The 26925-nt window shown below is 37.7% G+C and overlaps 2 protein-coding genes across 7 annotated transcripts; one reads left to right on the top strand and one right to left on the bottom strand.

The window, feature by feature from the left end:
- On the top strand, positions 1–12585 carry LOC117405696 (ATP-dependent (S)-NAD(P)H-hydrate dehydratase-like). 2 transcript variants are annotated; one of them, XM_034008978.3, is made up of 11 exons: positions 1–857; positions 1782–2159; positions 6678–6828; positions 7436–7481; positions 7838–7926; positions 9119–9227; positions 10057–10107; positions 10208–10312; positions 10783–10903; positions 11278–11398; positions 11798–12585. In XM_034008978.3, the coding sequence occupies exons 1-11, from the start codon at positions 356–358 to the stop codon at positions 11940–11942; spliced, it is 1818 nt and encodes a 605-aa protein (XP_033864869.1). In that variant the 5' UTR covers positions 1–355; the 3' UTR covers positions 11943–12585. The 2 variants fall into 2 exon arrangements, with proteins under 2 accessions (XP_033864869.1, XP_033864870.1); XM_034008979.3 differs by lacking the exons at positions 1–857; positions 1782–2159 and adding an exon at positions 5556–6088.
- Positions 5126–26705, bottom strand: cars2 (cysteinyl-tRNA synthetase 2, mitochondrial). Of its 5 annotated transcripts, none has more exons than XR_009329486.1 (17): positions 24929–26705; positions 24362–24412; positions 23698–23815; positions 23442–23513; positions 23233–23338; positions 21683–21766; positions 20994–21132; positions 20756–20889; positions 18824–18891; positions 17567–17633; positions 17343–17481; positions 16810–16933; positions 16484–16582; positions 14640–14897; positions 13388–14222; positions 6647–6706; positions 5126–5561 (listed from the first exon to the last, which is right to left on the bottom strand). XR_009329486.1 is itself a non-coding variant. In XM_034008973.3 (15 exons), exons 1-15 carry the CDS (start codon positions 25309–25311, stop codon positions 14151–14153), a joined length of 1914 nt encoding a protein of 637 aa, XP_033864864.1. In that variant the 5' UTR covers positions 25312–26705; the 3' UTR covers positions 13379–14150. The 5 variants fall into 5 exon arrangements, 1 of the variants encoding a protein (XP_033864864.1); XR_009329487.1 differs by lacking the exon at positions 6647–6706 and adding an exon at positions 24601–24715 and having other exon boundaries at positions 24929–25059; XR_009329485.1 differs by lacking the exon at positions 6647–6706.
- Positions 26706–26925: the final 220 nt, after the last annotated feature.

Below are 26925 nucleotides of genomic sequence, written 5' to 3'. Positions count from 1 at the left end.
AACCCATGATGTAGTGCACAGAATGGTATGACGTTGCAGCAGACAGCGTACGCTGAAGTTGTAAGCTGCTTTGCTCAATCAATGGTGGGGAATCGCTAATTGTGATTAACGTGATATGAAGCACCTAACCACATGCATTGGTGATATCTGCATGCGTTTTACTGGTAGCATGGAACCCAAGGATGCAAAGCACGTTCTGGTTTGACCCGATCCGAATATCGAGGCCTGGACTGTGAAGTAGCAGATATGCAAGTCCCAGTGTTGTGCTCTATGTAAGTTTCTCTGTCTCCCCCCGGCCAGTGTGCAGCTGTTTGCGTTTCTTTTTCGCTTTTACATTTCGGGTGCTTGAACTATTATGCTAGCAAACACTAGAGGTTTCCTGTGGTCAGACGTGGAGACCAGAGCTTTGCTGGATATCTGGGGCGAGCAGGATGTGCAGACGGCGTTGGACGGAAACTTTCGCAACAGTCACGTTTACCGAGACGTAGCCTGTAGGCTTGGGGAGATGGGGTTCGATAGGACGCCCGAGCAGTGCAGAATACGAGTAAAGGGATTAAAAAGGCAGTACTACCAGGCGAAAGAAGGGATTAAAAAGAATGGACACTATCGGAAGATCTGCAAGTTTTACGACGAAATGGAGGGAATACTAAGCAACAGACCTCATGTCGATCCCCAGGACATGATCGACAGTGTTGCGGTGGGGGATGAAGCATTGGATGGCACAGAAGAAGAGGCAGAAGGAATCGGTCACTCGCACGAAGCCTATATGGAGAGCACTGGCGAGTGCTCCTATGCTGAACACACCGTGAAGTTGGAAAGCCCGCCGTTCCCTATCCCAGTGCCGTCATCAAGCAACGGTAAGTACAATGCAGAAGTAATTCGGGGATGAAAATAAGACACCTATTGCATAGCATTACGTCCATTCCAAGTTTTGTTACGACCCTGATTAGCTACAGTGTGTAGGTAACAAGACCAGGCGTGTACAACCAGGAATTGATCAAATTGCTGTGCGACGGGTCTTATTTTCACCCTGTAATTGTTTCTATTTTGACAGGTTGTTATTCAGCTATATCAAGTCACGGGGTACTAACGTGTTGAAAGTTTCACCTGCTACCACAGGCCTGCAGCTGTGAAGATGTGAAGACACTAGTGTTATGTTTTTTATTCACAGATCATTTTAATGGGGGGGGGGGGGGAATCGCCCCTTTTTTGTTTATAGTAAACATACTCGCTATATTTGTGTTAAGTGTATTTTAGATATATGTGCTTTAATCCATCCCAAATGTAGAAAATACAAATAAAAGTGGGATGTTTAAACACTTAGGTCACCCTTTAAAAAGGTGTACAACTTAAAATTAATAGTATAAAGTTAAGATATTAAGTTACTGTCCCCAGAGATGGAAATAAGCATAGCATAGCAGCTTGACCCATTCCTGGTTTTACTATGAGTTTAATAAGACACACCTGAGCTTGTTACCTGTATAATGGGGCTAATCTGACACACAGTAAAACCTGGAATGGGTGAAACTGCTATGCAATAGGAGTCTTTATTTCCATCCCTGCTGTCCTGCTAGCACATGCAAGGCAAAGCATCAAGAACTAATCTGAGTGGTTAACTTATGAAACATCATTCCTCCTTCCCTAAACTTTGAATTGGTTATATAGCAAGCACACACCTTTGAAGCAAGAATATGTGAAAAGCAAATTGAAAAATTGACCTATTTTAAAAACAGTTGTGATGAAGAGTTATGAGAGTCATGATCTGTGTCTTGTTTTTGCAGGTGCAGGACAGAGGCAAAGCAACACTCAAACCAAAACACCTCCCATGGCACGGCCCAAAAGGTCCAAAAAGCGCTACACAAATCTGTCTCTGGACAAGCTCATGGAAAAATTTCTGGAGCAGAGCATGGAGGCGGAAGAGAATTTTTACAAATATGAGGAGCAGAGACTCAAAGTGGAAGACAGACGGCGTGAAGCAGAACATTCACGCGAGCTCCAGATGCTGCAGGTGCTGGGACAGATGTTTGCTGGGATCGCTAGCCCGGCCCAGCCGCGCACACAGACTGGGTCCTCTGCCCCTCTGCTGGGTCAGCACAATCCCCACCACGCTGACCACATTAATCACCACAATATGACATCAGCTCCATCTCAGCCAATAGGTACTTCAGCTTTACCTTGCTTAATCACCATGGAGCTTCCCTAGCAGGGATGAGAATAGCTGTCAGCCTAAGTTTTAAAACTTAAGTTTAACTTGAGGTGCAGAAGTCTGATAGCCCCTCTCCTTTGACCAGTAACCTATAAATGTAACCCAGTTGCCTACCTTTCCATGAGTTCATCAGCATTTGCAACCCACCGCTCCTCCAGTGGCCAGAAATAATCCCGTTCCCAAGCAGGTTTGAGTTTTCATGTAATATGCATAATCATTCATATAGAGCATACATTTCAGATTTTCTCTAATTGTCCTTCTTAACCCTTTAGGGTCCTAACTGTTTTCGCCTGTTTTTTACTGTTCTAGTTGCCTGTCATATAACTCGTTTTAATGCACCGCTCATCCCAGGTTGAAAATTCTGCTGCCCCTGATACGGCGTTTCTATTTTAATTTAGCCAACACGCGTTGGCTGCCAATCTGAGCTGCCCCTAATTTCTTTTTTGGACCCTTTATCAAGGTGGGATGGGTGGAAGTACGTCGCAACACTGACCAATCAAGTGATGAGTGGTCATAACCATGTAATCCATTCACAGCGGGCTTATGGTTTTTCTGCTTTAGTATTTTTTTGTAGCCATACTAATGGGGGATTTCAACTTCCAACATGTAAAATGGGAAAACCCGGTGGGGAGCACGACAGATTAAATTGAAGTGGTGGAAATGACAAATGACTGCTTCCTAACGCAATTTGTCAAGGCACTGACTAGAGGGGAGGCACGCCTTAATTTATCTTTTCAAATAACGAAGACAGAATAACTAAAACAGAGGTCAGAGAACCATTGGCAAACTCAGACCATGGTCTCATTTGAAGTGCTTTTTAAACTCCCAAAAGTAATGACTAAAGCTAAGGTTTACAATTTTAGAAAGGCAAACTATGAAGGTATCAAACAGAGACTAACAGAAGTAGATTGGAGTAAAACATTTTTTTTTAAATGTAGTACTAAAGGCGCAAAACAATTACATCCCAAAAGTAGACAAATCTAAATCTAAAACAAAATGGTTTAATAGATAAATCTAAAAAAATATTCAGCGAAAAAAGGCACTTTACAAGGCGTTTAAAAGGGACCAAAAGCTAAGTACACAGAAAGAGTACTTGGAACTGCAAATGCAAATCAAAAAGGAAGTTAGAAAGGCCAAGAGAGAGATAGAAATGTGCATTGCTAAGGGGGCTAAAACCAATTCGAAAAAGTTTTTCCAATATTATAACAGCAAGAGAACATTCAAAGATGAGGTTAAATGTCTGAGATACAAATGGCAAAATCATAGACAAAGAGAAAAAAAATAGCAAATATATTAAATGATTGCTTTTCCAAAATTTTTACAAAGGAGGATACAGACAACATGCCCCACATGTCAACCTGTTCCTATCCAGTTTTAAATAACTAGCATAACAGAGGCGGGAGTGTTAAAGGGACTAGGAGCTCTTAAAATAAACAAATCCCCTGGGCCAGATGAGATCCTCCCAATAGTACTCAAAGAAATGAAAGAAGTTATTTACAAACCGCTAATCAAGATATTGCAACAGTCTCTTGACACGGGTCACAGACTGGAGAATTGCAAACGTAATACCGATCCACAAAAAGGGAAACCGAACCAGGTAACTACAGACCAATAAGCCTGACTTCTATTATTTGTAAACTTATGGAAACTATAATAAGATCCGAAATGGAAAATTATCTATATGGTAACAGTATCCTGGGAGACAGTCAGCATGGTTTTAGGAAAGGGAGATCGTGTCTAACTAACTTGCTTGATTTTTTTGAGGATGCAACATTGGCAATGGATAATTGCAAAGCATATGACATGGTTTATTTAGATTTCCAGAAAGCTTTTGACAAAGTCCCGCATAAAAGATGAATTCTCAAACTGAGCACAGGAGAAATCTCAAAATGGAGCGAGGTAACCAGTGCAGTACCACAGGGATCAGTATTAAGGCCCCCTGCTAGTCCTAATCTACATTAATGACTTAGACTCTAGTATAGTAAGCAAACTTGTTAAATTTGCAGGTGACACAAAAATAGGAGGAGTGGCAAACACTGATGCAGCAGCAAAGGTCATTATTATTATTATTATTATTATTATTATTATTATTATTATTTATTTCTTAGCAGACGCCCTTATCCAGGGCGACTTACAGTTGTCAACAATTACATTTCAAGAATCACAGTGAATCACAGTCATCCAAAATGATCTAGATAGCATTTAGAACTAGGCAGACACATAGTAAATTACATTTAATAGAGAAAAGTTTAAGGTACTACATGCAGGCAATAAAACTTTGCATTATAAATACCATATGGGAGATACTGAAATTGAAGAAGAAATCTATGAAAAAGACCTAGGAGTTTATATTGACTCAGAAATGTCTTCATATAGACCAGGGGTACCCAATGCTGGTCCTGGAGGGCCGATGTCCCTCCTGGCTTTTGTTGCCACTGTGCCCTAAATTACTTAATTGGACCAATCAAGCTCTTATTAGAAGCTTAATTGGTCCAATTAATCAATTTAGTGTACAGTTTGAAACAAAAGCCAGGAGGGCATCGGCCCTCCAGGACCAGGATTGGGCACCCCTGATCTAGACAATGTGGGGAAACTATAAAAAAGGCCACAAGATGCTCAGATATATAGTGAAATGTGTTGAATTTAAATCAAGGGAATTAATATTAAAACTTTACAATGCATTAGTAAGACCTCATCTAGAATATTGTGTTCAGTTCTGGTCACCTTGCTACAAAAAGGATATTGCTGCTCTAGAAAGAGTGCAAAGAAGAGCGACCAGAATTATTCTGGGTTTAAAAGGTATGTCATATGCAGACAGGCTAAAAGAATTTAATCTATTCAGTCTTGAACAATGAAGACTGCGTGGCGATCTGATTCAAGCATTCAAAATTCTAAAAGGTATTGACAATGTCGACCCAGTGGACTTTTTCGACCTTATTATTTATTTCTTAGCAGACGCCCTTATCCAGGGCAATTTACAGTCGTAAACAAATACATTTCAAGAATCACAGTACAAGTAATAATACAATTAAGAGCAAGATAAATACAATGATTTTGGTTCTAGCAAGTACAAGTATGACAAAATACGGTTCAATAATGGAGCAGATAACAGTGTCAGTGATAGTTGCATCAGGATATAATTAAGTACAAAATACTTTAAATAACACTTGACAGATTACAGTAATCTAAAGTACAGGATTAAATGCAGTAAAATAGGGGGCAGATAAGAGCAAGTAAAGCACATTTAAGGAAGAGTGATAAGTGTCCAGGGGGAAAAACAGAGGAGTTCTACAGGTGCTGTCTGAAGAGGTGAGTCTTGAGGAGGCGCCGGAAGGTGGTCAGGGACTGGGCAGTCCTGAAAAAAGAAACAAAGACCAGGGGTCACAAATGGAGGTTAGATAAAGGGGCATTCAGAACAGAAAATAGGAGGCACTTTTTTACACAAAGAATCGTGGGAATCTGGAACCAGCTCCACAGTAATGTTGCTGAAGCTGACACCCTGGGATCCTTCAAGAAGCTGCTTGATGAGATTCTGGGATCAATAAACTACTAACAACCAAAACGAGCAAGATGGGCTGAATGGCCTCCCCTCGTTTGTAAACTTTCTTATGTTCCTAAGTAACAGAAAGCTGTTAGGATGTGTTAAGTATGTCAGAAGCAAAATAATAGTGTCAATCCTTTTGGTTTTGTAAACAAAGGAATGTGACCTAACCACAAGGCTTGCTGGGAAAGAACCATCAACATCCGTCAAAAACTCAGATTGCATTGAAAAAGGGAGTCTTATCACTGAATTCGGGTAGACTATCAATGGGGGTTCGGAAGCAATGCAGGAGAACCTGGATCAGCTCAGACTGGCGGTCAATCCATGCTCATGGAAACAAGGTATTAGTTATACACTTTAACATAGGCTAGATCAGCCAATGTGTCTTCAAAGAAGTAAGAGTGTTTCCTTTTTTATTGCTGACAACACAATGATGAATTGCAAGAAGAGCCACTCAGAATGATTGCAAATGCTATAGAAAGGGACGGAAATGGAACCCGACACAGACCTTGTTAACTTGTATGAAGCTATGTGAATGTCTTTCACATACTTTAATTGAAGTTGAGTTACCAAGGGGGAGATTCGATAAACAATACTAGTATTAGCAGAAAGCAATGAGAAGCTGGAGTTTGAAAAGATCAGTGGGTTGGCTGGAAAATGAGATGTGAAAAATGTGAACCAGAAAAGGACAAAACTCTGTTCTGAATTTTACCTTGTATGTTTGTCAATAGGAAATTGCTTTTTAACATTTTACTTTATGAATATAATTCCATGCTTGCATTGTATGTCAGGATTTAATTTTACAATATATCAAATGATGTGGAATTAAAATCTGTGTAGCTGTTCTGGAGGACCCAGAGAATTCCCAGGTTTGTATGTGGAGGTAGCTGTGTATTTACCTGAGAATATCTAATGGTGTTTCTCTTGCAGTAATCGAGAGGGCCTTCACACTGAGCAATCTACAAGCAGTAAGGAATATGGAAAATATTATTCCACTTGTGAGAAACATTATTCCTCCCTTGACTTCAAAAAAACATAAAGGTCAAGATGGGAGGGTTGGCATCATAGGGGGATGTCAAGAGTAAGTTCAACATATTCTATTTATAGAACACGTTTTAATCCTTCAGTAAATGTTTGAATATTTTTAACACATTAAACTACTGTATCATTTTGGTTCGTCTGTTAAACACAAGAACAAGTGAGACATTTTTCTGAATGTTAGTAATACATATATGTGAAGGAACTTCAGTATTATAAACATGTGTTACCATACACACTGCCTAATATTTGAAAGAGGAGATTCCAGATATGTGTGGTGTTGTTTAAAGCTAATTCAGTCATATATTAATACATTTATTATACAGTATCAAAAGATTACTAAGCAAAATACTGTTTCTGTTTGTTTCACCCTGTGTTCCATGCTAAATGACCGTAGTTAGTCCTGTATGATAAACTAATATCAATAATTTCATTTTAATAGAAACACATTTTTATGTGGATTTTTTTAGGCTGGCCAAAACCTGATTTATCAGTGGAATGTAGTTTGTACAAACTAGTAACAAACAAATTAGGCAATGTATACACAACTCGTGTATGTTAGAAGGGGGAAACATGTAAAAAAAAAAAAAAAAAAAAAAACTTAATAAAAATAGATTTGCAAAGCTAACTTCTCCTTACTTTCTTCCCAGATACACAGGAGCACCGTACTTTGCAGCTGTATCTGCTCTTAAAGTGGTATGTGGAATAATTTGTTCTGCAGTCCCATGTTTTTATAGGAGGCTGTGTGGTCCAGTGGTTAAAGAAACGGGCTTGTAACCAGGAGGTCCCCGGTTCAAATCCCACCTCAACCACTGACTCATTGTGTGACCCTGAGCAAGTCACTTAACTTCCTTGTGCTCCGTCTTTCGTGTGAGACTTCATTGTAAGTGACTCTGCAGCTGATGCATAGTTCACACACCCTAGTCTCTGTAAGTCGCCTTGGATAAAGGCGTCTGCTAAATAAACAAATAATAATGTTTTTATTTGATATTTCCTTGTGTTGTGGTGAAGATTGAAATCTCCTCTCTCTTTTTTTTTTTTTTTTTTTATAGGGTGCAGATTTGTCTCACGTATTTTGCACGAAAGACGCTGCTGCTGTAATAAAATCTTACAGCCCAGAATTGATTGTACATCCGGTCCTGTAAGTGTTGCCTTAAAATTCATTCTAATAATGTATTTGTTGTGGCATGCTCTCTGTACTGTAAACATAAATAAACATGTGTCTTGTTCTGTTTTAAATAAAGTGAATTGCCCTTTTAATAGTTAAAATACACACCTTTTTTGTTCCTGCTGAAATGTTCCAAAGATTGTGTTACCTTTTGTATACCTATGTTCCTCTATTAAAAAAAAATTTAACAGAGATCTGAATTGTAACAAGTGTGCCACCAAACAAAGTGCTTCAGCCAATTGGGAAGGCCATTTACACTGTGAGACAAAGACAGAACATCTGTAATGGAAAGAAGCATACATCTGAAGAACTACATTGATGCTGATTACCTTACTATGGCAACTGTTTCAGTTAAGATAATCGTTGATAGATGAAATGGTAGCCGTATTAATCCAGAGGTGATAGACAAAGAGAAGGAGATGTGATACCTTTTATTGGACTAACTAAACAATCATTAATCACAAGATTTCAGACCTCAAAGGTTTCTTCTCGGACTACTCTCACCTGAAGAAGAGACCTTTAAGGTCTTGAGAGCTTGTGATTAATGATTGTTTAGTTAGTCCAATAAAAGGTATTGCATCTCCTTTGTCTATCTAGTTAAGATAATGAATTGTTTGCCTTTCCTCAAAGCGGGTCTGCCTGTTTCGCAAAACCCTTCTGACTTGACTCTTTACAGCACTGCCTGACACACACGCTTCTCGCTGCCTCTACCCTGTATGCACCATTTGGTCTCTTTACAGTTTAATAGTTACAGTAGAGGCAGCATGCTGTTTTCACTGTACTCTTCTGTCCAACAGTTGTAAGCAACTGTGGTTTTGTCTTCAGGTTTTCCCTTTACTAACTCACTTTTGCAGAGTGAATAGAGTTGCACTTCACTTGTTTCTAAAATCACCTCACAAAAAAGGGGTGAGGTTGGAGGAGGGGTGGGGGTCAATAAAGAACATTAGTAAATAATGGTAAATAATGATCAAATTAAAGCAAGAAAATGACGGAGAGCACGCATAGTAGGATATTAAACCGGAAAAATAAATGAACTTGCTAAAATGCAGATGATATAAATTATTATCACGTCCCTTAGAAAGGGAACTTAGTTTTGTTATCTTTGTGTATTCTATGTTTATTTTATGTGCATGTGCCATTTTATCTGTGAAATATTTTCTTGCAGTGACAGCCCTAATGCAGTTGAGGAAGTTGAGAAGTGGTTGTCCAGGCTTCATACTGTAGTTGTGGGACCAGGGTTAGGCAGAGATGATCGCCTGCTCGGAAATGCTAAGGTATGTGAATGTTTTAACTGAGTGAGCCCATTAAGTTGTGTATGAAACAAAAAGTTCTGTATCAGTCTTCAGTTTTACTTAATAATTTTCTGAACATATCAAGCAATGATTATCATTTAATTAAAAGAAAAGCTAGTAAAGTAGATAAAAAAAGTAAAAATTAGTTTGTTACATCGCTTTGTGAAATTTAGGCAAGTAACAGATGTGCAGTACATTTAAGTTCTGACATGCTCTATTAAATTCATTTTTTTATTAGAGTAGCCTGCAATAACTGCTGATTTTGAATACATAATTTAAAGTACATTTAAGAAATAAAATTTCATTATCTTCATCAATGGGTCTGAAATGTGCAGTTTTGAAAGAAACACATGTAAAACATGATGTCTTGTACTACACTGGAGTAACTGTAATGAAACGTGGTTGGTCACATTCTTTGCAACAAGTTATTGAGAGTGTCAATATGGGGACAGTGGAAGTTGTCTGTTGTTCTGTCATTTTATACCTAACACACAAAGAAATAAATATCATAATCCATGTTAATTTAATAAAATGGCACTAGATCTCTAATCAGGGTTTATTGCATTAGTGGTCTGAATCTCAGGTGTCTAGTGCAAGTGTTTTTATTATGTATGAAACTGGGCCACAGCCTTTGAGTTCTCTGTTGTTCTGGTGTTCATTACAGACATTGATCTATTCAGAAAATAAACAAGGAGGGTTGGGCCCTATAACCCCCAGTACAGAAGTGCTGCTATTAAAGTGATCTGGGATTGGTTAGATTGAGTTCTGTTTCATTTTCAATTGTGCCACATTGTCTCCTTGTTTATTCCAGGCTATTATAGAGAAATCCAAGGCTCTGGGTATTCCTGTCATTGTTGATGCAGTAAGTACTCATTGAGTTTCTTTTACAGTAGCATAGTTTTGATTGTGTGTTTTTCTTCTCAGTTCCTAAGACTGTGTTCTTTTTTACATTTTTTGGACAGGATGGATTATGGCTTATTGCTCAGCAGCCATCTATCATTCAAGGTTACCAGCGCGCCATTCTGACTCCTAATTACATGGAATTCAGTCAGCTGTATGAAGCAGTGGTAAGCACACTTTCATAGCAACGGGTGTTAAAGGATGATATTTTACTGTTGATATCCACTACTGGATGTGATATACTTGCACTGTAATCTAGCCTTTTTTCCCCCCAGTGTCCTTAATAAATGTCTCAATGGACTTTTTCCAGTAAAGAAATTAAGCTGCAGTTTAATTTTGTGTGCAAATGGATATTGGATAAAAATGTTAATTGAAATTGTACCTACACTTATTTGTATTCCCCAATTAGTCAACATGTAGTCTCTTGATAGATTGACTCTGTACTTTAATGTCCTGTTCCAAACTGAATGGATTGTTAGATAAATCCAATTGTACACAGAGACATTGACAAAAAACATTTAGTTGAACTGTTTGTCTTCAATTTTAGAACCGTTTTGTTAAAATTGTAAATGAGTCTGATTTATGGGTAATGCAGTACTTTTAATACCTGTACTAAAAAGATCTATCTTGTATACAGTGCAGGGACTCTGTGGACAGCAGTGATAATCAAAGAAATGTTGTGAGGCTTAGCCAAGCTATGGGAAATGTGACTATTGTCCAGAAAGGTGAAAAAGACATTATTTCTGATGGAGATAAGGGTAAGTACCACCGCAGTCAAATAAACACTGAAAAGTTTTCCTGAATGTAACCATAATACAGAATATAATAAGAAAATTAAAGCCTGTGATTCTTTCAGAGAAGAATGTACTGTGTTCAGCATAATGAAGTACAACAAGAAGCTTGTTTTAAATACTTCTGTAATGTGCTCAGGACTCCAAAATAACAAAGTGTCACACTCGCAGTAGACAGCTCTGTGTTCTGTGCTCTGTGCTCTGTGAACTTATCAACAGTTACTGAGTATGATAACATATTTGCATTACAGCTTCAAAAGTGAACTAAGTGGAAAGCGCTTTGATAGGGTCTAAGCTGTTTCTGCACCAGATTGAATATCTTCTCTCTTCTCTTTATGTAGTAATTGTATGTAGTCATGAAGGTAGCAGCCGTCGATGTGGAGGACAAGGAGATCTACTTTCTGGCTCTCTTGGAGCGCTGGCACACTGGGCATTTATGTCTGGACCAGAAAAAACTAACGGGTAAGAAGTTTGTCCTACTAATGGTCATCCTACGATACCTGGAGTGGTTAAGTGAACAATAGTATTGTGATGTTCAGTGTCTGTTTACAGTATTTCAAACCTTAGAATGTATATAAAATGTACACACGAGTCTCGTAAATATAAAAATAATAAAGGAACACACAAAGTTGGAGTAAACTGACCCTAATATTGTTTTAGTGAACGTGATTACCATAACTTACTGGTTGCAATATGAATTCAGAGCACTGTGTAAAGTATAATTTAATGTGTGCAATTTTGTGTATCGCTCCCGTAAAACACATGGGTAGCCCTTCTACAATTCAAGATATCATTTCCAAAGAACCGTACTTAAAAACAATAATACAAGTAATAGTTAATTGTTTCCTATTTGTTTGCCAGGCTCAACCCTTCCCTTGTGGCTGCATTGGGAGCCTGCACCCTTACCAGACAGTGTAACCACCAGGCCTTCCACAAACATGGACGCTCTACAACAACAACAGACATGATTGCAGAAGTCGGCCCTGCCTTTAAAAAACTTTTTTAAACATAATTTAGGACACGGTTCAGAGGAACGAAAGTAGAAGTGTCAATATCCTGTCCCTCGTAGTAAACGATTTCAGGCGCCACGCTTTAGAAGGGCAGCAGAAGCTTAGTTAGCTGTTTTGAAATTGCGCACACTTAAGAAGATAATTTAGCTGTAGATTTTCAAAACACTTAACGGTAACTTCCTCATTACAGGAGAACTGCAAGGTTTTCTTAAGTTTCATCTGAAGTTTGTACAAAATTCAGTTGTATAAAATATCTGAAATTTGGTCAAATTCTACTTTTAATAAACGTATATATATAGTCTGGGCTCACTGCATTCTTTGTCACATATTTAGTCTACACTTCAGCGTTCTTTAGTAACAAGGGGGCTTGGTTCACTGCTTATGCCTAAAACGGGACAATCACACGCATGTAAATAACTGCAATAAAATATATTTTCTTCATTTTTATTTTTGTAATCATGGTATAATGTGCTGACACTGGAAATAAGTGGGCTAAGTTTTTTTTTAACAGTCTGGGATCCAAGGTTCTTGAGAGTGCACTGTCTCTTGTATTTGCAGGTTTCTATGCCTGCCTTATGGTCAGAAAATAGTTTTTCAATGTAAACCAACCAATAAAGTATTCCTAATTTTGAGAGTTAACCTTTAGAAGTCGATTGCCTGTCTCTTACCAAGGGACCCTTTACACGTGACATTCAACAGGGACGCCACATATTAAGGAATGATGAAATGGTTCAAATGGTGAGATACAAATATTGTACAAAGTCCTTTTTGATCTTGCTAACGTAGATAAATTGTTAATACATAACATGCTTTATTAATGGTTTTAAAGGATGAGATGGCTTAAGGGTTTAGTTGCATTGGTTTCTTAGTTCTGCAACTCTTCTCTCCCCACCCCTTTTAGGAAAATACAGTTGACTTTTTATGTTGTGGTAATCCAGACCCCCCACCAGTGACTGAACGCTTGGCTAATGTAACTGTAATATTGGCTATTCAAATTTGGAGCGGACACACAGCCTTCATCTCCCAAACCAATCGGGGCCCTGGATGCCTTCACCCTGACCTAGAACAGAGTTTCATTACAACTGGACATGCATTTCTCAAGATACAGCTGAAAAATTTAAATGTAACAGATATTACTGTTTTAACATTATTAAGACAGCTTTTCCAGCTGTGAAAGTACCAAACATTAAGCCAACAAGTGTACTGCCTCAATAAAGAAGAAACTTAAAAAGCAACATAACCTCAGTATGGCAGCCATTTTGGGTTAGAGGCCTAATACCATGGTCACCAACACATAGAGGATGAAAGGTTCATAACCCTGCAAATATGAAATCATGTTCAAATGATTTCTGAGATATGAGGCTTTGACACTGGTGGCCAAAAGGGTTATGACACAATCAAATGTGATCCAGGGGATCATAGAATACATATGAAGCGTTACCTTTTTATTATACATTAACCAGTCACGACTCTGATATGGTAGCCATCTTCAGTCACAGGTCAAAAAGAAAGAAGCCATTAGATGGTGCCTGCAGACTTTCCACAATACTAAAAATGTTAAGTTTCTTCCTGAAATGGGTTATGAGATATATATATATATAGAGAGAGAGAGAGAGAGAGAGAGAGAGAGAGACACACACACATAAATGAAAACACAGTATTGTATGTAATGCGTATCCTACAGTGGCTGTATTGTAAATAAAAGCATACATGTGTTCTACTACATTAACTATCTTGTCATGCTCAACCTGAAACAATGATGTACTTTTCTATCCTTGCAAAACACACTAAAAGTACAATCCCCAAATGAGTTGTGTATTCCTTAATTTCATATCAGACAATTCCAAAAGACGTGGCATGGCTATTGCATGGCTAGCTGTTGATTGACAACCTAGTATTCTTTCCTTTGCATAAATATTAAAAAAAAAAAACACATGAAATCTTGAAATTAATATCTGTAAGCACTGTCAAATTACTGCCTGCCTTGCCTAAGAAAGTGCTGTATTTAATTATTTTAACATTTATGTGTGTAGTAATTACAAGATTACCAATACATTTTATATTCTGCGCTTTTAACATTACAAGGCTGATTACAATCACATAAATACTGCAGACTTATCTTGTCAAACACAAATCCAAGGTTTCACAGTCAATTGTTTTTAATGTGCAGAGCATTGCAGCTGTAATGGGACTTCTGTATAGCACTAGTTTGCCTCTTCCTTTTGCAGCTCTGTCCTCTTCTCTGTTATTTCCCACGTTGAGGTGTTACCTCTGTCCTGTAAATATAGAACAGAGAGACCTAAAACTAATCCACATTTTACAGGCGTTGATCTTAAAATATTTTTCAGCATAGCTCACAATGCTTATATACAGCATTATGGATTTCTCTGTCAGGAAATTCAGCTTATACACCAGCAAAAATAAATACTGCATGCTTTTAATATGTTACATTATTTTTACATGCTCTGCTAACTGAAAATTGCAGCTTAAGCACACACCATTGTATGTAATGAATACTCAAAACCTGCAAATGCTACAACCAGCAACTACTCAAGACATTCCGAGTTGCTTGTAATTACAGTAATGTTTTAGCTTTTTAAATGTCTATTTCAGAAATATATCTTTTTACATTTTTGGTCGTTAAAGTCCTGTCCCCCTCCCATTTTGTTATGAAATAAGGACTCAGTGCTCACCTTAATGTTAATTCCAAGGGGTGCGAGGTCCCTCCGAAGGACATCACAGGCCTTCAGAAGAGGTTCCCGCTCCCGTATCTGCTGCTTCCTGTGCTCCTTTAGCTGGGACTTCCTCTCCTCGGACAGCTGACTGCAGTCAGATAAAACTGGAGCAAGTTCATCGGTAGCCAGGGCATAACTGCGAACCTGGCTTCGAAAACTCACCAACTGTTCAACAACACTAGGAAGAGTGCCATGTGAACTTTCTCCTGTTACACACTAGTAAACAAACAAAAAAACAGAATGGGGAAAAGGACGGTTTAACTTTCACATGATAACTGACTTGAATTTATTTATGTGAAACCACTACACAAACAGGGTTGGGGTCAATTCCTGTTTTTCAATTCCAAATCCATTTCTAATTCCTTTTTAAAATCAATTCCTAATTCCAATTCCTTCGAAGGAACTGGAATCGGAATTGATATTTTAGAGACATAATAATTGTTGCGATTGTTCAACTGCTTTCATTTGAAGCCAATTTAATTGACTAGCAATGACTTAAACTGAAGTAATGTGTTGGCACTGCGAGCTCATTTTAACAGAATACTGCACTGGGATTAATTAAACAGGAATGGGAATTGGAATTGATTTTAAAAAGTAAATGGAAATATAATTGGAATTTGAAAACATGAATTTACCCAACCCTGTACACAAAGAAACATTTCCAAGCAACACGTACGCCCTATGCAGAAAATGGAAGATAACACTACAATAGCATTGAGTGGCGCCAGTGTTGAAATACGTGATACAGACATAGCCTGTTTGCATGACAATATCAGTGAAAGTGTTTATTATAGCAGCGATTAAAACAATGTAGGATATGCCACATTTCACAGTAACATCGGCTCAAAGAAGGCTAAATGTTTCTCAAAGCAGAATATGCTGGGACATTTTGGGAAGCATTTTCTTGCTTCCAAAAACACAGAAACATCCACAGCATACTCAAGGTATTTAACTTTGAACTGCAAATAAAATAATAAGAAAAAACACAGGCCTTGACAATTCTGGCCCTAGTTATATTAACTTGTTTCTGAAGTGTAACCTTCTAATTGAAAAATGACTGCTTTTATGGAAGGTATTTCTTAACATACTGCATGCATACTGTACCAGTCAGTGCTAGCAGCTTACTTCCAGGACAGCTGTTTGGCAGTAATGAGCCAGGCCCGAAAGGCCCACACACCCTTTAGATCAGCTGAACTGACCCCAACATTTTTTGATCCTGTAGAATTTTTTTTTTTTTTTTTTTTTAATTTAGTCATTGCCAACTATTTTTATTATTTTCTCCCAATTTGGAATGGCCAAATATTTTTAGGCTCAGCTCACCGCTACCACCCGTGCTGACTCGGGAGGGCGAAGACGAACACACGCTGTCCTCCGAAGCGTGTGCCGTCAGCCGACCGCTTTTTTTTCACACTGCGGACTCACCATGCAGCCACCCAAGAGCTACAGCGTCGGAGGACAACGCAGCTCTCGAGCAGCTTACAGGAAAGCCCGCAGGCGCCTGGCCAGACTACAGGGGTCGCTGGTGCGTGGTGAGCCGAGGACACCCTGGCCGACCTAACCCTCCCTCCCCCCGGGCGACGCTCGGCCAATTGTGCGCCGCCCCCTGGGAGCTCCCGTCCACGGTCGGCTGTGGAATAGCCTGGACTCGAACTGGCGACGTCCAGGCTAGAGCGCATCCACGCGGAGTGCCTTTACCGGATGCGCCATTTGGAAGCCCTCAGAAATCTTTTAAAATACATACTTACTGGCTTTGTTTGGTGCTGTTTTGCATTAGTAAACATGCTGTGTTTTTTGGTACTGACCGTATTCTCCTTTACAGAAACACCCACTGTGTCCAAGAATCCCTCTATGTAAGAAAGAATGGCTCCAAACACAGCTGGGCTTCTGGAAGACTGACCTCCCTGTTTGAAAAACACACGGGGGGAAAAAATCTACCTGATTTAAGAACAACAAATTCACATTACGAAAACATCTTTCTTTATATTCTGCAAATCTAAATAAGCTCAATCGTTTCCTATTTCACTTTCTTTGATACCACCACATGCCTATCAGAATAAAGAATAATTTAGATATTTAATGCAAGTGGACAGCTGCCATTTCTGAGCTTTTACTATCCTGAAAAGGTTACCTTAGTAACAGCCTGAAGCTGCCGGTTGCCATGGTGAATGAGGCCCATAATTTCATCAATAGCCCTTGGGGTGTCAAAGTCATCTGTCAGTGCTGTCTGAACATTCACTTTTGCAGCCGCTAACCTTGGGAATAAAAATCACAATTTCATAATTTTTTTTTCATCCTTACAATAATATACAATACCTTACTGGAATTTAATATATCCTGTTTACTCTTTCATATATCGGCCATAAGCAAACGCAATACGGGTGCCATTGTCTCCATCGTTCATTAGATTGGTAACATCTGCTTAGGTTAAGAGGGTAAAAAGAGGTGTTTGGGTTAACAGAGGGAAAGGAGGCCCACTGATACAAAATCATCCTTATCAGTAAGTGAAGCGACATTCAAATTGGGTAGAAAAACAGGGTTAATATATATATATATTTTTTTTATACAACCAACCAAAAAAACACAGCTGAGCAATTAAGTGAGCAGAAATAAACAATTCTATATGTTTCATTGTCAGGTTCAGGCTATTTTACATCTCCTTACCTTTCCCACAAAAAGCCTTCATCAACACTCTGGCACAACAATTTTCCTGTCATGTAAGCACCCGCATCACTGAAAAATGACGAGATGGAACTCAGAACGCTTTTAGCTTCATTCATACTGGCATCGCTGTAGTCAATTGCTGGAATACAAAAATAAAGCTTGACAAAAAAGTAGAACATGTTTGATACTGTGATCATACTGCAAAATCAAAGATATAACCATACCTGATCTGTACTTGGTAAGAAGGCAAAACATTCTGAATTCATTTGCTGAAAATGTCTGGAAAAAGTCCTGGGACAAATAAAAATAAGATGCTCAACAAGAATTCAAGGTAATGTATAAATTAATCTCTAAACACAAAAAAGAATGCAGCACATAGCAACCACTGGGAAGAGGCTGATATAGTTGACACCAAGGGCATTTACAGCAATAACAACAATATCTGCAGATATAGTCGTTTCTAAAGGTTTCTTTAACTGTATGCAGCATTTACAGACACTAGGGGGCCTCCTTTAACCTGGAATATTCAAAATGATAACACTGAAGAGGAAACATGATCTATTACTTCCAAGGCTGTTTAAAATGGACAAAGTACCAGGATAGATTATTTTTATGATTTCTTTTTAATAATTATAAATTATTAGAAAAATTATAATATATATATATATATATATATATATATATATATATATATATATATATATATATATATATATATATATATATATATATATATATATATATAGACACACACACACAGTGGTTTGCAGAAGTATTCACCCCCCTGCAAAGTTTTCACATTTTGTTGAATTACAAATAATGTATGCACAGTTTTTCAAACAATCTTTTTTTATTCAAAGTTGTTGTGGTTAAACTGAACACTGTTACAGAGGACAAGGTTAAATGTCAGCAAAACTTGCAAAGAAAATGTACAAAATGAAATTTACTGGTTGCATAAGTATTCAGCCCCTTAAGTCAGTACTTGGTAGAAGCACCTTTTGCAGCAATTACTGCTATGAGTCTTTTTGGATAGGTCTCTACTAGCTTTGCACAGTAGGATGGTGACATTTTTGCCCATTCTTCACAGATAAATTGCTCCAGTTCTGAACTCCCTAACCCATGGGAGGGCCAGAGCCAATGAGACGCTCCCTTCGGAATCCCCAGCGAACACCAGCGACTTCACACAGCCAGGACCCAAACCTGCGCTGTATGAGTCACCTACACACCATGCGGCTGTGCTTTTACCAGGTGAGCCATTTGGGGACCCCAGGATTAGATGATTTCATAAAGTAAAATACAAAATTCTTAAATTTAACATCACGTATTAACCTTTTTACAGTACTTACATTATAAAAAAAAATCAGGGTTCTGGATTGTCCTAGTAACACAGGAACAACAATCCATCATATTTGATTAAGCAAATATCTACATCAAAAAAGGACACGGCATTCTCATACCATGCAACACAAATATATAGTTACCTTTATTGTGATGAAGTTTTTTAAAGATTTGGACATCTTCTCTTCACTTCCTTTAAGATGCAAATGTCCTAGAAATAAGGAATATGCTAAATCGTTCAACATTCATTATGAATTACACTTACAGCATTGATGAAAATATCATCATAAACGAATAAATGAGTTACATTATTTTACACCTTTTAGTTTTAGGGGGGGGTGATCTTTAGCTATCACTTTTCACTGTTGGGCTAAACACAAGAAACTCTTATCAGGTGGCATGCTACATTGCAGCAAACAGCAAATATTAAAATAAATGGGTCTTAATACCTCTCACTATAATCAATGTAAAGTCACTGAAGCGTTTCTCAATAGTATTAAAGGATATTATAACAGGGATGGAAAGAAGACTCCAATTGCATAAAAATTGCTAATCAAGCATGTATTGAAACCTGGAATGGGTGAAACTGTTATGCAATAGGAGTCTTATTCCCATCCCTGTTATAATTATAACAACAATTACATATTAATTTTTAATAAAGGCAAAGCAAATATAATTTTGAAGGTCATAAATAAGATTCTTGGTCATGACTGTAAACAGACTTGTCCATGTGCCAAAGACAGTGCCAACTGTTTTCATAAATCACGTGAGGCTGAAAGAAATGGAAAGATTGCAAGCGATACACTGTCTTACTTTATACATTTATGCACATACTGTATTTATCCCAATATGCAGTACACCACAAAACAAAACAGGAAGTACAGGAGCAACTCTGAATGCCATCAAATGAAATACTGACCTCAAGTCAGTTACGCTAGAAAAACAAAAAATAAACACGCTCAATAGTGAGAAACAAGGACTGTGACCCTGTTATTGATAGCATAAATAGGTCAAGCCACATCTTCCATCCACTGTTTATGGTTATACTGAGTGAAGAGAATGCACCATGGAGCAATAAGACCCGGAAGACAGCAACAGCCTCCTATTTTCTGTTCTGAATGCCCCTTTATCTAATCTCCATTTGTGACCCCTGGTCCTTGTTTCTTTTTTCAGGTCAAAAAAGTCCACTGGGTCGACATTGTCAATACCTTTTAGAATTTTGAATGCTTGAATCAGATCGCCACATAGTCTTCTTTGTTCAGGACTGAACAGATTCAATTATTTTAGCCTGTCTGCGTATGACATGCCCTTTAAACCCAGAATAATTCTGGTCGCTCTTCTTTGCACTCTTTCTAGAGCAGCAATATCCTTTTTGTAGCGAGGTGACCAGAACTGAACACAATATTCTAGATGAGGTCTTACTAATGCATTGTAAAGTTTTAACATTACTTCCCTTGATTTAAATTCAACACTTTTCACTATATATCTGAGCATCTTGTTGGCCTTTTTATAGTTTCCCCACATTGTCTAGATGAAGACATTTCTGAGTCAACATAAACTCCTAGGTCTTTTTTCATAGATTCCTTCTTCAATTTCAGTATCGCCCATATGATATTTATAATGCACATATTTATTGCCTGCGTGCAGTACCTTACACTTTTCTCTATTAAATGTCATTTGCCATGTGTCTGCCCAGTTCTGAATGTTGTCTAGATCATTTTGAATGGCCTTTGCTGCTGCAACAGTGTTTGCCACTCCTCCTATTTTTTGTTGTCTGCAAATTTAACAAGTTTGCTTACTATACCAGAATCTAAATCATTTAATTACCACCTCAACAGTATTTATTCTTGTACAAAGACTATGCAGTGCTGTAGGTTTGGGTTGACTTGTCAGACATCCAGAGTGCAGACTTCACTAAACCCCTTGGCCTGTCCTATTTGTGGATCTATCTTTTCCTGTGTCCAATTCCTGTATATTAGTACAAAATAGCCCAACATTTCTAATAATTTCCATATACAAACCTAACTGAACCCAGAAGCAGTTATGAGACAATTACAAAGATATTACAAATGTACCTGAGTGCAGAAAGTAGTTTCCCCATTGAGCACACTGATGATAAGCTTCACATTGTGCAATTTCATTTTCATGATGTGGAAAGGCAAGGTCTATCCCGCCAGAATGAATATCCAATTGACTTCCAAAAACAGTGCTGCGGATCAAAAATGAAACAAGCTAGGATGTGCTGGAGGATGAATTTATTAGAATAAATGCATGTGAATAAAGTCATTTGTATGACCTAAAAACAGAGCTGACCTTGCTATTGTGGAGCATTCAATGTGCCAGCCAGGTCTTCCTTTTCCCCATGGAGACTCCCAGAATGGTTCCTGCGGCTTGGATGCCTTCCAAAGGGCAAAATCCCTGGCATTTCGCTTATCAGTGTCACCTGTGTCACCTGAACAGAACATCTGCTTTAACAAGGCAACAGAAATAACATACAGGGTCCAAGCAAATGTTTATTGTAAGGCTAGTGTAATTCTTTAAAAAATCTTATGAGCTCTTCAATCAAAAAGATTGACTTGGCATTCCTCATACTAAGCTACGCAGGTTTAAATTAATGGCATCAATCAGTTCAATATATATATATATATATATATATATATATATATATATATATATATATATATATATAATAAAAAATAGGTATTTGAAATAGAGTGTCTATTGAACATCTTAAAACTAAACAGGTATTTAAACACTTACATTTTGGAAACAATTCAATATCTCTTACCATGAACGATTAACCAGTGTGAGAATGGTACAGTTGATATTTTCACAAGCAGACTTTAGTACTCCACTATAATGCACATATTGGCCTTGAACATATTGTAGGTTGCTGGCCAAGACCTGATCTAGCCAAGCTTTCATCCATGATTTAGACCACTCCTTTTCATCTCCAGTTTTCTTTCAAGGTGTATGTACACTATCATAAAACACCAACATACCTAGCTCCCCTCCGGAGTCAACAAACCCGCCCATTAGCTTTCCATATCGACTTCCAATTGACTTGATGTCAAAATAGACACTGCCTATGGTAAAAGAAATGTTACATTTATGTACATTTACTTCCAGATTATGACAGTAATGTTTCCTAAAAATGGTTTGTGGACCAATGAACAGCACAATTCACTACAAAAAAGATGCAATGTGTATTATACTGTGTGATTAAAAAGTCACTGGACAAAGGGAATTGGTTTTGTTTTATTTCAAATGTTTTGCAGGGCAAGGAGCTACTTGGTTTGGGCATGAAATAGTGTTGAGTTATCTCTAGTGTTATGTATTTTGTTGTTGTTTAGATTCACACTGTATAATTTTCTTTTTCAATCACATCCCGGTGACTTTTTCGAAGGTTTTAAGCTCCCCTGTGGCCTAAATTGAGCTCTCCGAATCTTCTCAAAGCTCCAAGTTCATCAGGTACACCAGAGCGTAACAAACAGCCTGTCCCCCTGCAACACCCGACCTCCAGCGAATGAAAGAAATGCATCAGCTATAATTAGCACTTCAGTAACATGGTATTCCTTGCATTCACTAGGGGTGCAGCCTGATGCTTACTATGGGGGTCCTGATACTGTTAAAATGAAACAAGTCTGTTAAACATTTGTAAATTTCGCAACAAGGCAGGCTGTCTTTCCCTCATTTGCCCTAATGTATAAAACTGAGTACAAATCAATGGCAATAACATTCCGTAACGTATGACCTAAATGTCGATTGAAAGCAAATTTTACTTTCACTTGGAATACTGGCATTTTATAGTGCCGTACTGCCGTGAACTGACACAAAACATGTTTGTTTGTCAGGTTTAATCAGAAGTTAAATCCCAGGACTACATTCCCACAATACACTGCAGAGACGTTACACACATTGTGAAATGGACAAATTTTTATGTAAACAAGCAAAGTAAAAATCAGGAAGTGAAATTTAAATAATTGTATACCAAACAAATAAAATAAAGGTAAGACAAATAATCACACATAACATATGGGTTTAAGTTGGTTCGATCATGACAGGTAAATCACACGGTCAGATTGTTATTACTCAATAAGTGTACACAAGGGCAAACAAGGGAAAGCTTTGTTTTGTTTGAAATTAACACATTTGTATTCCATTTAAATGAATGCCTTAATACATGTTAAAGGGAATTACTCAGAAAGCCAGGTTATCTGCACACCCCTAAAGTGCTACACTGGTGTAGCAGATGTACATGGAGGTTAGACATGTTATGAGAGCTCTTTTGAGACCATAGAGGTGCTTTAGACTTTGGAGTTCACCGGGATGTGATGACAGAAACCATACATGATAGTTGGGCTGCTGTCATGCATTACGTCACTTAACAAATTTCAAACAGTATCTGCAACTTCTGTGTTACTCAATTAATAAATGTGTTTGTCCCCCTTGGACAACTGAGTTCTGAATCACCATAAAACACACAAATCAGATATTTGCATCTGTCCGTGAAAATCATTTTGAATTGTAAAATGTAAATAGAAACACACACCTTTGGGTGTTGCATAAGCATGCTGGTTGTTTATTATGCCTTCTATAAAAGCAATGATTTGTGGAATATTCTCAGTAACTCTCATATAAACTGTAGGAGGAAGTACCTGAAACAAAGACAAAGCAATCAGTGGTTTAACTACAGGCTATCCACATACTGCAGAAATCACAGAACTTGACCCATTTCCATTTGTATAATGAAAGTTTTACCTTGAGCGCTGCCATATCACTCTTAAACTCCTCTTCATAAAGTCGAGCAAGAACTGTTGAAGACATGTTTAACTGTAAAAAGAAAAAGAGTATGTTTAAAACCATCACATGATATCTCTACAACCCCAATACGTTTTTAGGGACCAGCACAGTATATTGTATGTTGATGTGTACGGGATGCATTTTGGTGCATGGCGTATTTTGTTTGCAAGCATACATATTTTTTCTTAACAGTCTTTAACAAATGAGTATTTACCTCAGAGGCTCTTTTAATAATCTTGTCATCAATGTCAGTAATGACCATCACGTGGATAACATTGATTCCAAATACTCTGGTAAGAATCCTTTGCACAATATCAAACCTAACATAGGAACTGAAGACAGAAAAAAAACAAGTCAACAGTCAGGAAAACTAAATTTAAAGCAATTAAATGTAGAACTTGACAATTGTTGAAATAATAATCAATTATCCCCATTTTTTTGGATGAGTAAGAGACAGAAAGTGATACTAACGAGGGAAAATGTTGCAAAAACACGACTTAACCTTAGCTATCGACATGCCCTGCTACTAACTATGAACTCTTAAGCCCCCAGGTGCCAATAATTATTATTATTATTTCATCATTAAAACCTTAGATTGAAACGTTTAACCCTACTAGCTAAAAGTGTCAGATGCCCAAAAAATAGATTGCTTTTGTTAATATCACTGAGAGAATGTATTTGATTCTTTGCTTTTTTAGTTAGGACAGATACAGCCATCATAAAACATTTCTGGCAGGTTTCTCCATTGGCCTTAGCACTTTGTATTGTTGGCTTAATGTGGTGTAGATCACCTGGTAGCGATGTTTAAAAAAAAAAAAAAAAAAAGGAAATGAAGAAGTTAATAACATGTCGTTAGTTCAATAGTAGTAAATGCTTACCAAGCATGTCCAAGATGGGCATGATCATATACTGTAGGACCACAGCTATACCTTCAAATGAAACAAACACGTGTTCAGTGTACTTTTTAAAGGGTCACATCTGCTTGCACTGAGATCTTAAGTTGAATTTATGAATGACATATTTAATGATGGCGGATTGACCTCTGTTTACCATTGCATTTCTGTTGTGTAATTTCTATAATGTGAATAAAGTTTGTTTTTGGGGGCTGGGAACTAACCTTTTTCACTGCCCCTTTGGTCCTGGGCCATACAGTACCATACAGATATTGATAAATTCACATCACAGTTATCTTAATGTAAACTAGATGTATCCACCACCATAAAGCTTTTATTCTGAAATGACATTTATAAGAGAAATATAAGTGGTTTTTAAAGGATAGAAAAACACATCATAATATGTATCTGGGCTATATTCATGTTTTCTTAGGGTTGTTCAGGTAGACAAACTCAATCATAAGCTAGCTAACCTACCCACATTTTATAGGGAAAATCTGCAGCAGTAAAAATATGTTCTTAATTAAAAAAAAAAAAAAAAAAAAACAGTACCAGGTCGCAATTCCTTCTTTTGCCAGTATTAGAGGTTCTTTTCCTTTAGTGAGGCTGTTATATGTCTTTAAGCCGGTGTCAAATCCCATTGGTTTTTGCCATTTCTTCTCGGATCCTGTACACAACGTGTCGGATCTTAAATGGTTCACTTTGTTAAAGCATTGCACATTTATTTTCTGGAACGTCCTTGCTTTGAAAGATGACAACTCAAACACTCGTGTTTTGCTTGTGAGTCTCCAGAAAGGCAGCAAATGATTGATTATGCACATTCTGATTTTTAAAAAAACATAGTCTCCTTCATTCACAATAACTTTCTGAATATGGACTGGTAAAAAAACAAAAATAAAACAGTTACAATTAAATTGCAGTGTTTGTACAAACATAGGTCACTTATGTACAGAGCCACAAACACACAGCTAATTCTCTCTCATCTCATGCTATAGCAGCGTTTTTTTCACTGCAATAGATCGAATTTACTCGTATAAACAACAGTGAACTCACAGCCTTAGCACAGACTACATATGGACCAGAAATAGTTAAACATAACCAGAACTCAAAGCGTGCAGTCTCCACATTCTGATCTTGTCCCTCAAGTTCCGGCAGCACTCGCTAAGGCCAGTTTCCTTCAGTACAATGGGCGGGGTTAAATCTGTCACACATTTAGGAGGGTATGAGAAGAGGACAATCGGTTTCTGGCTGTAGTCTGACTACACAGAACAGTCGTAAACCATACAAGCAGAGAACCAGGAAGAGGAGGGGCAAGTCCTTCAACAAAGCCGGTTACAAAGATGGACCCCTGATTCTGCAAGACAGAGAACATGCCAAGGCAGTAAAATAAAAAGCACCTTAATGAACATTCGGGCATTGCAATGTCATCGATCAGCATTGTTTTTAGTATATGAACAAGGCAATAAAACACATTAGTAAAAATGTAGTTATATTTATGTTTAACATAGCCTGTGCTTCAGGAATCACAGTGATGTTTCACAAAAAACTGAATTACGAATATTGTCCGACGTAATTTGTATGTGTTATATAAGTATACAAGTGGCGTAGTAGTCTGTATTAGACTTAGAATGGATTTTATATATAACTCAGACCTGTCTCACCACATTATAGTCGTCATTGACAAGTATACAGAAAAAAATGTTATATTGTAGCCTTTTCACTATACGAAGCGCTTTAAAATAATAATAAAAAAATTAAACAACAAAAAAATAGCAGGATGGCTTACAGCTCCTCCCATGAATATCCGGTATACTCTCTCACGTTTTACAAACAACAAACTCAGCAACGGCGACCGCCGCTAGCTGATTGAAATACGTAACTACTCTCCTGCGTCACACACTCAATGGCCGCTGCGGCTGCAAGGGGTTATAACTACAACGTGTGGAAACGTCTTTAATGCGACTTATACTAGCTTACTGATTCTAGTTTACTAATCGATTTCATTTAACGGACTGATCATAATTCACTCTACATCTGCTGTTTACGTAACTTTAAATGTGCTCAACAGTATAAACATTCCTCTGTCTCTCATGTTGCTACGATACAGCGCATGCCCATTAAAGCCGCCCCTTCCCTTCCACTCTGATTGGTTAGAAAACGTTAGCTATGGCCAATTCAGAACGGTAACTGTTGTTTTGATTGGCTTTATTATTGTAATTCCCGGTTTGGTGCTTTTACATTTGGTTCTGTTTAATGAAATACGCATAGGTGTAGTAACATATTACTCATGTTAGGTGTAAGACTGTGAAAACACTTAAATAATTCAAGTAAAAAAGAAATGCCACAATGCAGCTCAGCCCAGATATTCGCCCCCATTCCACGTAATCTAACAAGTTCAACACTAACAACAATAAAGGGTAAATGCGCGCCATGGTGACTTTAGTACTAAACGGTTCATGAATGCTACATAAGTGAACACCAAAGGTATACCCATGCTGAAGTAACATGTAGACATTTTTAAGACTGCACTTCAAAAAGCAGGAAACCGC

Source organism: Acipenser ruthenus, chromosome 9, assembly GCF_902713425.1.
Source record: "Acipenser ruthenus chromosome 9, fAciRut3.2 maternal haplotype, whole genome shotgun sequence".
Classification (NCBI taxonomy): Eukaryota; Metazoa; Chordata; class Actinopteri; order Acipenseriformes; family Acipenseridae; genus Acipenser; species Acipenser ruthenus.
The sequence above is the reverse complement of the archived record's forward strand: the minus strand, read 5'-3'. Positions and strand labels throughout refer to the sequence as shown.